Genomic DNA, 17,317 nt, shown 5'->3' with positions numbered 1-17,317 from the left:
AGTGGAGGGACATCCAAGAGCCAATCTCGGAGGCACCCCAACGCCCGATTGAAAAGGCCGCCCCGAAGCCTGTGCAGCAGACAGCACTTCTGGAGGTCATCGTCGCCGTACCAACATGGAGAACGCCATGTGCAACTACACCCGAGACGAGAAAGAGATGGCCCGGAAACGAACAAACAGCGGCATGAGCAAGATGCTCCAAACGGGCGTCAAATGTAACATTTTTGCCGCCTACGTCTTCTGGAATCCTACCTATGATAAGCTGGATGGTATAATGCATCTTCCCCAGGGCATGCAAGTCCCCGATGTCAATAGCCTCGTAAGTCCTGGCCGACCTAGAGCCCCTCGCCCCCAACGTCCGTTCCTCATGCATTCGTTAGCTTCGAGATCTGAACCAGCACGGCGGAATACGCCAGAAACCTCAACGCAGATCGACACCGCGGAAGGGGCGCCCGCCCGGGTCCGGCCAACGCAAGGGGTGCCGCAGAGGCCGAAGACGACAGAAGACTCCTCAGGCCCGTGACGAGATCGTCGTCGCCGATCCGGGCGAAAGCAGCTCCTCGGACTCGACGCCGCCGCCACCGCAAGAAACTCCGGAGAGGAAGTCCCCTGGAAAAGAATGGGACGCGGACATTCTACAAGAAGCCAACATGGGCGATTCGGATGCCGAGGCGGAGCTCGATGGAGACCCCGGCATGAGTACGTGGCAGGAGGGCCACGGTGCTGTCTTGATACCACCTAGTCCACCCACAGGAGACGATGTAGAGGTTTCCCTAGAGCGCCTCGGCGGTGGCTACATGCAAGATGTAGATATGGGGGATATTGTCGGGGTAGAGGCAATGGTGCGGATGCTGCATGATGGCCCTGCGGACGGACCTATGCCGATGGTGGACGACGCGTCGGAGCTTTCTCGTCCGCTGACAAACAACACACGCCTGCCCGGGGTTGATCCAGAGCATGTGGCCACTGTCGACTTACGCGACGGGGCTCGAATGGTGGTTGCATTACTCGGGGAGTTCAAACGGCTTCTGCAGGCCTGAAAGGGGGTCCCAGTCCTCGTGATGTTACCATAGTTACAGTGCAGGTAGTGCCGAATCCTGTTTCTGCAGATGATTCTCGGATCGGCACAGTAAGGGATCAGTTCGTCACTTCTCAACAGGTTATCATAAATTTTGTGCGTCGAATCGCGATTCGCTAGCTATGGCTAAATCCGCTGAATGACTAAAGCATGCCGTCGAGAAACGTTCCACCCAGTAGTCCTTTCCTCCCCCGTGTAACGTCATTCTCCTACTTGGGAGCCGCACCCCCGTGAGCGTGTCGACGATCCCGCGCTTTTGGTTTTGCCGCCAGGTTGACGGGAGGAGGGTTCCTGTCGGCTTTTCCTTGCCAGAACGGCGTAGCAGGAAGCTCTGCGCTCGGCTTCGGAACGGGCCGGCCGCAAGAGCATTCATGGACGTGGTGATGCACGTGGTGTGCCAGCCCTCTCAGACCCTCTGGGCCGTTATTGCGGCAGTTCGAGCAGAGGTCGCTAACGGCGACATCCTTTAGACGGGCCGCGGCGTCGGAGGGAGAACTACAGCTTGGTGGGCAGAACTTGGGACGGTGGTGGAGGCGTTTGAATTCCCTGCTACGCGACCTGCCACAGACTTCACAAACGCGATAGATGGTATGTAATCGTGGGCGCCATTACGATTGTCAATACGCGCCGTGGTTCTCCTTGGCAGCTCCATACCTTCGCCCGCAGTGCCTGATTTAAGGACGCCATACCTGCCAGCCAGAAGCTCCGGATTCGGCTTACCACCCAGCGCCTCCGTTTCTGTCTCCTCGATGCCGCAGCTGTTACGAGCGCCACGGCGTCGTCCCTCTTATATAAGGAGCTGGGTCTCCTAGGCTTTCCTTTCTGCGGCATAAGCATGTCGACTTGCAAGCATACGAGCTGGCTGAGCATCCTGCGCAAGGACCACGAACCTGTCCTGGAGATCTCCTCGCGCCCGCGGCTGCTCCTAGGTAGCCTGGCCAAGCCAGAAGAGGAATTCCCGAATCTGGTCGTTCTGATCGGGAACCAGTCCAAGCTCCAATTCCTCGAGAGGCTAGGGATAGGAAGCGCGCTCCCCGGGGGCGGGAGAAGGGCGCACGGAGAGATCCACCTGCACGCCCTGGCTGGCAATCGGAGCGGAAGACCTAGCTTCTTCGCCGACGCCGATCTTCCTATGCACAACCGGATCACAAGGCTTTGGAAGTCGCAGAACTGCCATGACAGTATCGTCCGTTCTCTGCAAAGTCTTCCCCAGCCACAAAAGGCCACAGAGGTAATCGATCACATATTTTACCGGCTCCTCGTCCCGTTCGCCAACGTGGTTTGCTTCTTTGCGGACGACGTCGGTGGCCCTCGTAGAGTCGCTCATCGCTTGGCGGCGTGGCTAGATAAGGGACAGCCCTCCACCATCCACGTTCCTCCCTGGCTAGTGTTGGTCGTTGCCGAGGGTTCGGAAGACGACCACCTGGCGGCTTTTAGAGACTTGATACGCCAAGAGACCAGTATAGACATAAGAGACCGCTTTGCGGGCATTCGTATCGTACGTGTAGGCCCCGAGCCTAGTAGCTCCCGGCGCAGGCAGGGGTATAAGGCCCGGTCCTTCAGCAAACTGTCCCGTGTTGTGTCGGATCTGTCGGAAAGTGTGAGGCAAGGAAGGCTTGCTTCCGACTGCCTCTTCAGTGCCCTCCATCTGGCAGAAATGCTCCAAAGCACGGCAGTGCACATTACGCAGGCGCCTCGTGAACCGTTTGACCTGGTCCGTACCTCGCGCGCACATACCCCTGTTGCGCCGGATCTGGACGCACACCTAGCCCGGTTCCTGAAGAATTTCCATTCCCTGAAGGCTCTGAAAGAGGTTGGCGTCCCCCTGATTGCCTCAAGCTTCATCCTCGATCAATACCCTCCCGGAATGCATCGTAAGTTCTCTGCCCTGTCTGTAGCCGAGATCGAAAGCAAATGACCATCTCGATAGCCTTCAGCCCCCGGCACGCATTCGCCGCGTTATATAGAGAAACGTGTTATCGCGTATGCAAGGGTCTCGTCTTGGCCGATGAAGGATCCGACTGTATGCTTCTCCCTTCTACGTTCGCTAACTTGGTGGAAGATGAGATGGTTGTTCACTTTGGCGAGTACCGTCGACTTGGGTCGTCGATGGAGGTTCACCGAAACACAATGCGGCGTCATCACGGAAGGCTTTCGGCTTGGACCTCGGACGATACCTGCTTCGTGTGCATCCGCCAGAGACCGCAGTTCGCCCTGCCCTGCGGGCATTCGGTAGACCAGAACTGCGTCAAGATATTTGGGGCCAAGAGCGAGACGGATCCCTGGCTTTTCCATGTCAACAAATGCTTTCTCTGCCTTGCCGATACCGCTGATCTGTCGGTGCGGGTCAAGCCGAGCACAGCGAGCGTGCGCGTACTCAGCATTGACGGAGGAGGCACGAGGGGGAGAGTCGCACTCGAGTCCATCCAGGCTCTGCAGGACCGAGTCGGGCTGCCCTATCCGGTGCAACGAAACTTCGACGTAATCTACGGCACAAGCTCTGGTATACCCGTCACTCCACGGAAGGCGAGCGGCGTCGGGAAAGCTGATAGTAGTGATTCATACAGGTGCCATCATCGCCTTTGCGCTTGGCGTCAACCAATGGCCCATCGAAGACTGCATAGCCGCCTTCGACAGGTTAGCACGCCTTGCCTTCCGACCTCGAATGTCCCTCTGGATCCCGTGGCTGTCTCCGCTGTGCCAGTTCCTGCTTTCGCTCGTGGCCGATAGCCGATACCCGACCCGGAACCTGAGAACAGCCCTACAGGGCGTCTTCGGTGCAGGGAGAAGCATAATCGACTGCTCCAAGGCGACCGAGATGGGCGCCATGGTGGGTGTGCCGGTAACCACGATCAAAGACGTCAGCACCTGTATCTTCAGCAACTACAACGGTGTGGGCAAACGCGACGATAGCACTGGTAAGTCCATCTTAGGCGGTCCGACGGACAGGTATGGAAAAAAGGGGGGAGAGTCTTATTAACCTGCGTGGCCTGAACAGATTATCACGTCCTCCAACCGGAAATGGGAATGAGCCGGATCCCTCTCTGGAAGATGTAAGTCCAGCGCCTTTGTCTATGCTCAACCGATCAAGCTAAGGAAGTCCAGCCTGCTGTGTGCCACGGCTGCGCCATAGTAAGTACCCGTCGTAGCGGCCGAAGCGGCATCACCCCGCCTTCCTTCCGCTAATCGAGTGCCTCCAGTTATCTAAAACCACAGGACATCGAAGGCCTCGGTAGTTTCCAGGACGGCGGACTAACGTATAACAACCCGGTATCCATAGCCACCCGCGAAGTTGCCGCATTGTTTCCGGCCACACCGGAACCCAGCCTGGTCGCGTCCTTCGGGACCGGCTCCACCCAAGCAGAGAGGCCCGAGATGTCCCGTTCGCGCTGCTTCTGGAAAGATTCGTTTCCCGTGCGCATCCTGCGGGCCGTCTTGGCGCTTGGAAGTTCCGAACGGCCTACGAGCCAGCTTCTCAGCGCGAAAAAGGGCAACTACTTCCGTTTCGATGTGGATTTTGGCGCGCGCGGACCGGCGCTCGACAACCTGACCGAGATGGACAGGATTGGCAAGGTGGCCCGCGAGACGATTTGGAACTCGTCGGCATTGGAGAAGCTCGTCTATCGATTGCGGGCTGAGCTGTTTATTTTTGAACTGGACGATACCCGACCGTTCCAACGGGCCAATGGGACCTACGAGTGCGTGGGACACATCCAGTGCCGGCTTAAGGCAAAGACGCCCGAGTTCGAGGCGCTGATGTCCCAGTTGGACCGAGGGTCTGCCGCGTTCCGATTCCGCAGCCGGGTGCTCCCGGGTTCCTTCCAGGACCGGTCCTCGGTGCGACGCGATGGAAACTTTTTCAAACAGGTCCGCTTCCAGATACGCAGCCGCGAAGAGCCATTTTCGATCGCGCTCGAAGAAGGTCCGGGTACCACGTGCCAGATCAGCGGCTCCCCGTTCACGCTACAGCGGCTTCTCTCCCAGCAGTGTCTCGAGGCTTGGTTTGGAACGCTCGATCATCAACCCAGAAAACGCAAAAATACGGAAACGTACGAGGCGGGCCGGCGGAAACGATTGAGGCGACATTAGCTGATTACTGTGCTTCCTTATAGACGCTTTATCGCGTTTCTTGTTTACTAGAGTAATACGCGAGCCCAGATAGAGAGATTAGATTGATTAGATTAGATTTCAGAGTAGGGAAGATTAGATCTACCTGAGTCCCACGTCTGACCTGTCTCCAATTCATCCCGCTTTGACACCCACTTACAGCCTCACGATGTGCACCAAATAAGTAGAGCTACTACAGTCATATACCCGACTTTCCATAATAGGTTCCGCTGTCCTCTCATACGTACATACAAGTCGATACTTCTACGCAGGGGAAATTCAATCCCTGGCAATCAAGTTTTGCATCCACTTCTAGCTTTTATAGGTATACGTAAGTACTTTCAAGGGTCTGACTCGTGTACCTACGGCCTATGTAGCATTGCGGAATCCACACGCGTGTGGGTACAATATGTACATTCCACCAAGTACACTAATCGCTGCCTTGCCTTGGGTTCTGGCTCCTCTTTGACAACCCCACAAGAGTCTTGTCGTGCAGCATATCTTGCCCATGCGATACATCCATCTCATTCCGGCATTGGAATTACCTACGAATATTATTGCTTCAGCCACTTATCGACTGTCCAGATTCTTTGTGCTAGAAATAGACAAATAGCAACTCTGCATGAGAGAAGAGCTCCGGAGTGTAAACAGCAAGCACGGTCATAGCGTTACAGCTTTCTTGCCTGGGTTATGCTGTAAACTGTCGCCCTACCAACGATGGATCAAGCGGTACAGCCCCTTGCGGATCAAGACCAATGGATCCCGAGAGCCAACGGCCTGCTGTGCCATTGCGATCCCGCGATGACACTCCTGTCCCAACGGCTGCCGGCCACTCCATACCTTTCGCCGGTCCTCTGCGCCGGCATGGTTGATCTAAATGAGCACATTACGTTGCCGGTACCAGAGTCCGTCCCTCCATGTTCAAGTTTGAGACTGACAAGGGCAGCAGCCGCCATATGCATATGGGCCCACCCAGCCTCTAGAGTCCAGTGGATTGGAGGTAAAACACCAGGGCAATGGCCTGGTAAGTAGCTCCTTCTAACCCACACGAGCTAGGTCTGACCTTGATGCACTGTAGAACACCCCATACTTCTACGGTACCGAAGGTTTACCTACAATTTTTAACAACGAATCCCTCAACGCCGAGGCGGATGGGGGTCCAAGACATGATACTTCCAGCTTCGACGCATGGTATGAGATGACTATCGATCAGTCGCTAAATCCAGGGAGGGTAGATTTTGCCCCCGGCCACTTGGCTGGACTCGAGGAATCGTGGAAGAAGCTGACTGGAGATTGGGAAAACATTCCACTTATGGATGTGGAAGCCTATATTCACCGGTCGCCGGAGGTCCGGCACCAGGAACAAGCGCGGTTTGCGAGCTGCGGCAAGGTCAAGAAGCCCCTCAACGCCTTTATGTTATGGCGCAGGGCCAATCGAGACCGGATCCGAGCCGCGTCCCACGAGAGGGACCCGCGCCCCAATTTTTCTACGATATGCGGTGAGCTCTGGCTCGTGGAATCCACGGCTGTGCGCGTGCAGTTCAAAGAGTGGGCGGAAATCGAAAAGAGAAACCACTTGGTCGCCTTTCCTGATTACAAGTTTGGCGGCTCTAAAAACGGAGCAGCGAAGCGGCGGCGTCTTCGTGCTGGGCCTCAAGCCGCTCTCGTCCTTGATGACCCAACTGATAGTGGGCCAAAGGAATAAATGGCAGCTATGAAGATTTACTACTCTCGCCTATAGCTCCTTCCTACCACAGTCCATAGATTGCCTGGCGAATTACCGAGTTCATTCTATTCCTACTCGCTGTCTCTTGTTACTATTCCAAACAGAATCCTCGATAAACCTAGATAGTACATAATAGACGGATCTGGTCCCCATAAATATAGTGTGGCATGATACTTTCACTATACTCATTGCCGTCACCGCAGAGGGGTGTAACAGCATATTGTTTAGAGTTACTTATTGATCAAGGACTAAAGACGCTACCTAGGTGCCATGGGTCTGTCTATATACACTAGTTCTGGCTACACTCATAATCACCACAAGCCATGACTGGAGCATTGTTACCCAGGCCGCTGTTTCAGTCAGCTGAGTCACCTCGTCTGATCCAACCACAATCTGTCTGAGCCCGCTAAGCCACCCTGCGTTAGAACACTCATTATCAGGAATTTTGCTTGTATTCTATCTATACTGCCATACTTCCAACTCCGGCCCGGGTAATTCACCTGATATGTAGTATTTCCTAAAAGGAAGACATCTCTGTCACCTCACGATCGTCCGTCGAACGGCGTCGTAGAAGGGGACCCAGCGCTTCGTACAAGTCCGCTTCGGTGATTTGAAGCTTCCAATTTAGCAAGGAGAGAAACTGGAACTCCATGAGGTTCACCTCGGCTAAGCTGAGCCCAAACGTAGAGGCGCCTAGGTCCATATGGGTGTATTTGGCCCATGTCTTGTTCTTAAATGACCGGTCGTTCAAGTATTTAGATATAAGGATAAGCGCAGTCAAAAAGATACGGTGGACAGTGCTATCGACAGTTTGTACGGCGCATTTCAATTTCGGCTTCAAGCGACGGAGATAGATGGAGGTGGAGAGAAGAGTAGGAACAGCCACTCGGAAAACCGCCACCAAATGAGAGATGAAACCAAAGAGGGTGGGCAGTGCTGTTGGTTGGGGTCTACAGAGCTGTGAAGAGGATGCATTCAGGAGCTGCCCCGTGTTCGACACGGCATCGTAGGTGAGATAGGCCAGATAAGACAGCATCGCCGGGGACACCGGTTGGGCGATGAGCTTTCTCAACCGAGAAGCATCGGTCTCAAACTGGGATCGGTTCGTGGATGGCATAATATGGCGGAGTCGGGCCAATGGGGAGGTAGCCAAGGTCACTGCCGCCCATGCTCGTCTCTTGGTTACCCGTGAGCCACCCGTGGCTTCTCTGTCGCGTTTGTTGGCAAGCCGGCGCATCGGGTCCGTCGTTAGGGTAGGCCTGTTTCTAGGGTATGGCGAAAGCTTATGGCCTCCTCCTAGATGGCTTGACTTATCATAACGTCACATGCTGGTTAATACATATATGTATATACATGCTGTACTATATCTAAGGACTGAACATCCGATATTTATCAAGTAAACGCCGTGTTTGGCTTCACGCCATCCATACTCGCCGGCGCTGGCTGGCTAGTTACAATCCACTTCACGTGTCTAGACAGGCTCCCAAATCGGCCCATTTCGGCTTCTCTGCCCGAGCCTTTTTTGGTCGCTCCTAAGTAAATTGTTGGAAGCTTCGAGTAACCCAAACCGAACTACAGTATTATTCGATCTTAAGCTACACAGATCAGTTACATGCCATACCCGATTTGAAGACGGACCGTTATTCGCGCAGCGACAAGAGCCCCTCAACACATACCATGCGCTTTGATTTGCCATACTTTTTTGCGAGATTTATCGTTGCATGTACATAGGACCGCTCATTACTCTAGACGAGGTACCGAAGTACGTGCCTGTTACCTACATTGATACGCTGGAGAATATAATAACACCAGAACGCTCTGCACTCGATAGCTAGGGACATAGTCGCCCCACCCCCTCCCCCCTATACGGGCTGGTAATCCAGCTCTTGCAGCTGTACTCGATCGAGTATGTATTGCCGCACGAGGCAACGGAGCTCGTCCCGAACCTCACACTTTGCAGACACTAGAGGCCGGTGTCAGTACCACATGCTACTACCGTTACATGCTCCTTACCTATAACCAGTACTCGTCCCTTTTCGCGTTCAAATTTCTGCAGTCGTCGAAAAAAGTCGTCGTCCGCCTTGCCATGCAGGATCCTTTCGATTTCTGGCATTAAGAAATCCCCTTGAATCTCGCTTTGGAGAATTTCCTCCCATTGTGGCACCCCGGGCAGCAGAGTCGCCCGCGCATGTTTGCCGTACTCCTGCGTTTGTGAGCCGCTCGCATGATAGATCGATATGCAAAGAATCTGCCAGTCTTTTTAGTATAGCAAGCCAGAACCAGGGATGGCCGGCACTTGGACTAACATAGCCGTCACCGAGTGTGTCGTCGGATAGAGCATCGTTAAGTAGGTCGCCCGCAGCCGACACGAGCTCTGTTTCTTGTCAGTACGTACGGATTCAGACGTGACGGCAAACCTACCGAGGCTATAAACTAGCCATACCAGATGAATCCGACGCGTACGGCCTTTGGAAAGGTTGTAGCCGCGTATAAGCTTTCTAAGGTAGGGAAGCATGGCCGCAATGCCGAAGCCTGTAGCGACCAACAGGACGGTCTCAAAGTCCCAAACAGGCAGACCTTGACCGTGCGGGCCGCTGAAGAGTGCTATGCGACTTGACGCTCCGCCGGCGTCCAATGTGGCACCGCGGAGGAGCTTCGAAGTGATACCTCGGCGGGGCTGAACAAAGAGCTCGAGGCTATCCTGCTCTATCTCGGCCCACGACGTCACCATGAACGGATGCACCTGGAAGAGGGAGCCGAGGCTGACTGCTGGGATCCAAAGACCGATGTATTGCCCCGCATCGACTTTGACTGAGCGCGATACACGGAGCTGGATCCTGATGGCCCCGTTGTGCTGAGTGATGACGGCTCGAGGTAAGGGTTTGCCCCATACAACATTTCGATACAAGACAAGACCCGCCTGGAGCAAATGGAGGCCGAAGAAGACGCCACAGTAAATATATATTAAAAGCCACCTAAATGCGGAAAATGAACCGAGGTGTTGCCATAGGCCTAGAACCAAGGCCAGAGCGAGGATCTGGTGCGTCCGGATGAAGACTTCATAGAAGCGCCTCCGAAAGGGGGATATGGAGAGACAGACGAGGAGAGACAACGACAGAGTGCCCTGGACGTGTTAGTGCGGCACATTCCAGGCCAGAGACCCCTCGCTTACTATCATGGCAAAGAGTTCCTGTGTGACATGCCACGAGAACGAACCACGTTCAGCCACAATAACAACGACGTGGAGGAGAAGATGACCAAACGATACGAGGCCAAACGTGGAATGCACCTTGTGGCATGCTTTCAGCGTAATACCTAGGCGATCAGCGAGGAAGCTGAGGTTAAGACCAAGGAGGACGGGCATTAGGTTTGCCAAGCAAAGATATCCGGCCCTTATCGCGCTTTCTCGAACCGAAGAGACTCTATAGCTGAGGCAGAATAGGTTCAGGGCCACATAAGCGCTTTGTGTGAGCACGGATCCTACGGACCATGGCCCAGCCAGGGTATGACGATGGAGGATATGCTGGTATGTTAAATACTTGGTCACATATATCATCGTTCTCTGCAAAAGTTTCTCGAGCCATGGATACAGGTTCCGATAGACCAGGAGCGCTGTAAATAAGCCACCTACACACACGGTGTATATTTCAGTATACTCCATTCTGAAGTACCAAATAACAGCATTGGAAATGAGACAGACAATAGTCACTGGGCTGTAGCGTGCAGCATAGTATATTTAAAGAGACCCTCGAAGCAAAAATCACTACAACTGGCGCCAACCTAAATCGGATATGCATGTCTGGACCAAAAAGACGAAGAGTAGGTGGCAGATAGGTACAGTATCGCAATGTTAAGCCGAATTTGGCTTGTAGCGGTAGCATCTTCCAGCGCAAGCTTGCGCTAGCTGCACAAGCCCCATTAACGACTCCTTTCCCCACCCTTGATGCCTCTTCTAATGTTCTGCCAGAAGTGGATGCTTCGTATAGTAAGTTATGGTGGCACGACGTAGAATGTACGTAGAGAGTAATCTCTTACCTCTAATAAATCCACTAGAGACGAAGCCGATAATGTAAGAGAAAGGAACGAAATGGCGTTAGAGTGCGGCGGCTAGCATTGAGGAGTCGCGACTTTAATAGAGCTATCCTCATTCTCGTATTTCTGTATTAATCTCATGGTAATGTTGCTAAGGATACGTATGTCGCGGCATATCCCTTCGGGTGTTACGTTCTGGCAGTATTGTTGGTTCGCTACGGCCGTTAGAGCATGATCTTCGAAGCAGAGCGCGAAAGACTTACCAATTTTAACCTCTCCGTTTAAATTAACGAAAATGTCCTTAAAAGAAAACGACCTATATTTAAACCCCTCGACTCGGAAATAAACGAGACCCTCTAAAATTTATATATTTATATAATATTATAATTCGACTTATTTACGGGTAAATTTAAAAACTAAGAGGTATTTATTTAAAAATAATTATTAATTATATTTCGTTTAAGTAGGCGACGTTTTTAATAATATGTTTTAAAATTACGTTTATCTTTTCGAATATAATAAATAAGGTTTCTAGAGTTTAAAAGATTTCTAAAACGGTAATAATATTACTATGCCGGAGCCTTTATACCTTATAAAGGGTCTTGTCCGATTCTTTCGTTAAAAACTCGCGTATATTAACTCGAATAGCCGGTAGGCTGTTTCTTACTAATACGGCCACATCGCCTCCCAGGTCGAGAAAATCGAACTCCCTCGTATAGAAGCTCCATGGGGATTCCATGCGTGGTTTGAGCGATTCGCCTGTTTTCTTCCCTGGACAGCCTGATTCGAGGGAGGTTATACTTATTAGCAGCGGCAGCATCATTTCGGAAGATGGCTTGCTTCTACAGGTTATCTAGAGTCTCGGGACTATGATCTGCAATACGTTCAGCAATATTCATAGTAGATATAGAATCCATTGACGCTGGGAATTCGGAAGCGATCGCTAGCTCGTCAGTAGAGACTTTTGTAACACAGTTTTTTCTGTCGTCCATTATCAAGTAACAAGTGGGTAAGGGAAGCTGGTGACGGATAGCAGTTATTGTACTGTTTTCTACAGGGACACAGACACAGAATTTAATACCGCCTGGCGGGCAGAACTGACGGGCATTTTATAGTAAGATCCAGGTTTACTTCATGGATGTACAACTATTCGTCGAGAGGTGTCCTGCGCATCTGCGAAAACAATGCATTTTTAGCGCTACATGCAATTACCACTACAACCGTACAAGTACCCAAATGAGCTGCAGGCTCTAAAAGCGGCTGCAATTAGACTGGGAGGCGCCTATTTTGAACGCCTGCCGCCAGAGCCAGCCCAGGACGGAGGATGGTACTCAAGGGTACTATAGTCACCCATGCGTGGAAACATTCAGAAGGCGTAAGCGATACAGTACTATACTCGACAGCTCTCCCAAAGTCCATAACTTGGTCGGGTGTGAAGTTGGACTTCACTGGCCCCCCTGCTTGTTTTGAATAATTACATGTAAAATGCAATCGCAACTATTATAACTCGGTCCGGAACAGCCTACTGTATATATTATGATATTCAAGACAGGCGTGCTAAGCGGTGAAAAGTGACATACTACCCCTGAAGTCTTCTAGTTAGTACTGTATCCTTCTGAGTAGCTTATTAAATATGCACTACTGCATATGGAGCCAGTGGCATAGGAGAAGGTATACAGTATCTTCGCGTGGAGGATCGGTTCTAGGGCCGATAGTGGACCCCGAATATAATGCGAGAAGCCTTACCCATGATAAAGGGGACATATTTGCAATGGGTATAGGCGTCGAATATCTGTACAATGGGCTCTTTAGAGTGCCGATCACTGCGCCATCTCCGTTGCCTATCATCCTCTCATGGACTTCAGAAGCAGGGATCCAAATGAATCCGTGCAGATTCAACTATAACGATGAAACTACAATTCTATGTCCACTGATTCGTCTACACGCCGCCCCTCCAGGCCAGCATAGGAGGATTGTTGTCAAAGATCTTGGGCATTACATCAAGAAAACAGATGCAGGGGCCCTTGTCATTCCACTATTGTATCTCTGGGATACAGAATGGAAGTTGCATACGGCCGAGGTCCAATTTGAGTCTGGTGGTGACCAATACTGTTTCAAGGCCAAAAACAAATAATTCATTATAACTTCAATTGAAAGCTCAGAAATACCCTGGCATTTGCAAGAGAAAGACTGATAACTGATTGTCTATACTTGCAGCATGCTCGTTTCCTACACAGGTTCTTTTGGGGAATTGCTGGGTTTTGAGATGCCATGAATTTCCTCTTTGCCGCTTGGCATTTTGTACGAGGCGCCCGTTATTTTCTTCTTTGAGCGTAGATATCGTAACAAATATACCTATCGCTGTAGAATTTCTCTTCAACTTTAAGCGCTGACATCTTATAACTCCACGCCCTGTACTGTCACGTGCTGTATAATTAACATATCTGTTGATGCAGTTCAAAATCCTTTGATGAAATGAATGGCCTTTAGTACTCCGAGTGACACACGCTCAACCCCCGCCGAATAAAATGCAACGTTACGAGCGGTATTATAACATTCATGCACAGCCATACCGGCCTGAGTTGATCCGAGCGACGAGAGACAACAAAGGTGAAGGGGGATGTGGTATGGACAGATTATAAAAGGCGGTCGTCCCCAAATGCTACACGTCTGGCTTTCTCTTCTCTTTCTACCCTTCTAACACCTGCTCTGCTACAAGAATACTGAAATGTCCTTCTTGACCTGTTATCCACAAAGCTTCGATTGTGAAGCATGGGACCTGCACTACTATCGTATTCCGCACATGTCATACCCTCGGGCCACAAGCCGTTGTGCTCAATGCAGGACCGAGTTCCGCATTGGACGCACCGGAATATTGGGCTGGGGCTAGCATGCAGATGTCCGGAGCGGCATCCGGGCGCGACGCACCAATGGAACTTGGGATCATTAGAAAGACTGGAACGGAGAACCTGATCTTTATATCTCTCGTACACCTTGGGGACCGAAAATGCTTTAATCTCGACTCCGGCAACCTAGCTCACGAGCTAGAGATGCAGCCAATTCAACTAGGCAATCCGGAGGTACTCGCTGGGATCGACGCGCGTGGTTAAACCGTAAAGAGCTTCAAGGTTGGTTGACTTATAGAGAAGGTAAGAAAAGTGAAGAGCATCAATTCCTCGAAGTGTACAGGCCTAAGTCTGTTCGTAGGCAATATTAAGTCCTTTTTCGTGGCTTTGGGTTTAGCCATCACAGTCCTTTATCGTCTCCTCGCCGCCTAGCCGCCTCGGACATCTCAGATGCTGCCAAGAGCAACCTATTGGCAAGACTCTCTCCACGTCGTATACCCCTAGGCTTCGTTACGTGTGCTGGCTTTGAGCCTAGGTATTTGCAAGACATGTTGTGGCCAGCACCGTACCGCAGAATGTCGGCCATCGATGGTATGACTAGTGCCATTTGCGCTTCCAATATTGTTGGTATATCCTGTCAGGGGCTGGTCCTTAGTCAGGGACGTCACGTGCATATACGCACGAGTCATGCCCCTTTCTCGTACGTCGGGTATTCTGGCGGCCGCTGCCGCCAACCAACAGATAGAAGGCAGCGCAATTCAATATATCACCACTTGACCCCAACCAATCGTTGTACGTACGTACACAGAGCCCATTCAACAAATATAGTTTGGTACTATAATATGATAATGACTGCTTTTTTATCGATCCGCCGAGGGGATTCGTCCCATAAGGCATAGGATAAACCCGAAGACGCATCCTAGAAAAAACCAATCCGCCGGTGAGGTAGGATGATCGTTCTGCTTGTCCTCTACTGGCGTGGGCTTTTCGTTGCTGACACAAAATTCAAGCTCGCTGATCCACTCGCTGGCATCCTGGATCTTTTCAATCCATTCCTCCTCAAGTATCTGCAGTCGCAGTCGCAAGTGAAGCTGCAGTTAGGCGGGGCACTCAGTATTCTTTGGACCTTTTCGGCGGACTCCTTGAGCTCATAACCTAGATCATAGCAATGTGCGAGCTGGTCAACAAGTTCTTGGTGCTCTATAAAAGTAAAGGGACAATGTTGTGTAGGCATGGCCGGAGGAATGGTAACATGATGATGGTATAGGCTTTGCTGGTAAAGGGAAGGACACGCGAAAATAAAGGAGGGGAGAGAACCGGACACATAGCTGCACTTTATACCCGCGCGGCTTTGGTTGCCAGGGGACATGGAAGGGCGACGAAGTCAAAAGAGACAAGCCACTGCAAATTCCACTTCAAGGGCCCCTCCAATCATATATAAGGGAGGCCGCCGCATGTAATGCCTTGTGGGAGGAACAGTTGGCCAAGGACGACAATCCCCCCTGAAGCTTTGTTGCCAAGGGAGGCCTCGAAAAATATCCCTAGCTGTTGAATGGGCTTTCTTCACGTTCGTACGTTCTTCAGGGGGTGAGACGGGAATTGTATTCTGTCTGTTCTTTTCTATCTATTGTGCCAGCTGCGAGGGGTATCGCATACCCCTCTTCATGAGGCGGAAAAGGGGTTCGTGCGCACAGGCACGTGGCACCCCTTTTGGAGTAGTGTGGACAGCCTTGGTTCCTGCTGTTCCAACACTAGCTGCGTTATTGGGAGACATCATCTAGACACATCATCTAGACACATCCTCTATAGGCTTCCTACAGCACTATCGATCAAGGTGCCTTGTTTTGCAACGAAGAGATTCGTGGCAGCCGACTGTGCTTTTCCAGAACTCGCCGCTATCTTTAGCGTGGGTCTCTTCAAGGCCCGGCCTTTCACTGTGGCAAGTAGAGGAAAGCGAACGCGCAGACCAGGAGACAAGTGGATAGCGATTTAGAAGCCTTTGATTACGTGGTCTACTAACGAGTTCAGGTTACTTCTTATGGGCGATGGCATACGGTAGGCGTCGAATGGTATGTAGTCTGCGGCCGAGGCGTGTGTATACCATGTCGCTATTCCGTGAAGTAGGTGGGTCTATATTACGGTATATAACAAGCAGGATGACTCTGTGGCCTAGTAAACCCCTGCACGAGGCCAAGGCTGGAAACAGCATCCCGCCCATACCGTGAAGTACTTCATTCCCATTATTAGATGACTGGGCAGAGCTATCGTGAGTTAAACGGAGCCCGAACCTGCCTCCCTAGTCTTTATAAACGGCGTTTATTAATGCTATGTTCTACAGCGACAAAGGGCGGCCATTGGATTCTCATCACCGAAGCCATCTAGAAGGGGCGGCGTGCACTTCCGGTTTGGGATTCGGTTACTCGTGCCTTGTCAACAGGCCTCTCCCGACACGGAAGCTACCCAGGTAAGGGCCAGTTTTCCACCAGGGCTCTTCGTTTTGCCGTCCCAGTTGCGTCATCGTTTGCTGGCCGCTTCGCCGTCTCCGGGCAGGTCGGCTCCTCGCCATATTGGGGCAAGACCGACACATCTCCCACAGCCACATCGCACACAGTAGGCTGGGGCTTGCACTCCGGTGTCGACCGGTTAGACTCGAGTATTGGCGATAGTAGTTGGGGCAGATAGACTGTAGGTGATTGGAGAAGCGGACTATAACCGCGCTGTTCACTCTCGAGAGCACTGATGAGATCGGCCTGGGTTTTCGACACCTGCTCCTGGAGGTCAGCAGATGCCTGCATCTCGCCGATTTGCTCCAAAAGCGCCGCCACCTTGATTTGCAGCTGAAAATTCTCCGCGCCTAGCCTTTGGACCTGGGCCTGGCCATTGTAGAGGTGAACTGCGAACTCGTGCATGGCTGCACTAAAAACCCCGAATGGCACTAGTTGTGGGGTTTCTTGAGGGGTCTGACTAGATGCCATAATTATTTTTTTATTTTGACCCTTGCGTTGTTAATGAGCAGGGCCTGTGTACATGTGTGCGGGTGTGGGTGTGGGTGTGTGTATCTATATAACCATAACGAAGGCCTTTTCCGGCCGTTTAAACTATACCGTGGTTAGATTTAAGTGAGAATTAAAACTGAAAGTCTTGCTAATTAGGCTTGTAGTGCCGCAATGTGTACACATATTCCATAGCTACTGGGATGCTCCCAAAAGCACCATTATCATGTTGTAGCATGATCTCCAATCCAGCCGTCCAGCACCATACTCGCTTTCTGCAGCACCTGCTGCCAGTATAGGCCTTGCTCCAGGCCCGGCTGGCCGACCTCATTCCGACCCCTGTGACTTGGCATGCTAAAGTCAGCAGTGGCTCGATGACACTGTACACCACAGGATTCGCCAAGCATCCAGAGATGGCCCTCTGTCACCTGCAGGCCCGTTCCCGCTCACATTGGCCTCCAGAGCCGTTCATGGCGTAGCCGAAATAGCCAATTCATGCGGTCTTCCGTTGATCGTTGATATATGTATGTAAAGG

The 17,317-nt window shown here is 51.8% G+C and overlaps 5 protein-coding genes across 5 annotated transcripts; 3 read left to right on the top strand and 2 right to left on the bottom strand.

The window, feature by feature from the left end:
• Positions 1–115: 115 nt before the first annotated feature.
• PG994_015141 (uncharacterized protein) lies at positions 116–1,040 on the top strand (the record flags this gene model as incomplete). Its single annotated transcript, XM_066866550.1, has 2 exons — positions 116–319; positions 381–1,040. The coding sequence occupies 2 exons, from the start codon at positions 116–118 to the stop codon at positions 1,038–1,040; spliced, it is 864 nt and encodes a 287-aa protein (XP_066708226.1).
• An 873-nt stretch (positions 1,041–1,913) lies between these two features.
• On the top strand, positions 1,914–5,218 carry PG994_015140 (uncharacterized protein; the record flags this gene model as incomplete). Its single annotated transcript, XM_066866549.1, has 7 exons — positions 1,914–2,952; positions 3,009–3,581; positions 3,646–4,027; positions 4,077–4,131; positions 4,184–4,210; positions 4,295–5,127; positions 5,191–5,218. The coding sequence occupies 7 exons, from the start codon at positions 1,914–1,916 to the stop codon at positions 5,216–5,218; spliced, it is 2,937 nt and encodes a 978-aa protein (XP_066708225.1).
• Positions 5,219–6,497: 1,279 nt separating this feature from the next.
• PG994_015139 (uncharacterized protein) lies at positions 6,498–6,890 on the top strand (the record flags this gene model as incomplete). Its single annotated transcript, XM_066866548.1, has 1 exon — positions 6,498–6,890. One exon carries the CDS (start codon positions 6,498–6,500, stop codon positions 6,888–6,890), a length of 393 nt encoding a protein of 130 aa, XP_066708224.1.
• Positions 6,891–8,773: 1,883 nt separating this feature from the next.
• On the bottom strand, positions 8,774–10,275 carry PG994_015138 (cell surface metalloreductase; the record flags this gene model as incomplete). Its single annotated transcript, XM_066866547.1, has 5 exons — positions 8,774–8,874; positions 8,925–9,159; positions 9,218–9,285; positions 9,375–10,035; positions 10,084–10,275. The coding sequence occupies 5 exons, from the start codon at positions 10,273–10,275 to the stop codon at positions 8,774–8,776; spliced, it is 1,257 nt and encodes a 418-aa protein (XP_066708223.1).
• Positions 10,276–16,245: 5,970 nt separating this feature from the next.
• On the bottom strand, positions 16,246–16,698 carry PG994_015137 (uncharacterized protein; the record flags this gene model as incomplete). Its single annotated transcript, XM_066866546.1, has 1 exon — positions 16,246–16,698. The coding sequence occupies one exon, from the start codon at positions 16,696–16,698 to the stop codon at positions 16,246–16,248; it is 453 nt and encodes a 150-aa protein (XP_066708222.1).
• Between the last annotated feature and the right edge of the window lie 619 nt (positions 16,699–17,317).

Source organism: Apiospora phragmitis (assembly GCF_038363925.1).
Source record: "Apiospora phragmitis strain CBS 135458 chromosome Unknown utg000014l:1.0-1827420.0:1.0-1829600.0, whole genome shotgun sequence".
Taxonomy (NCBI): domain Eukaryota; kingdom Fungi; phylum Ascomycota; class Sordariomycetes; order Amphisphaeriales; family Apiosporaceae; genus Apiospora; species Apiospora phragmitis.
This window is presented reverse-complemented; position numbering and strand designations above follow the sequence as displayed.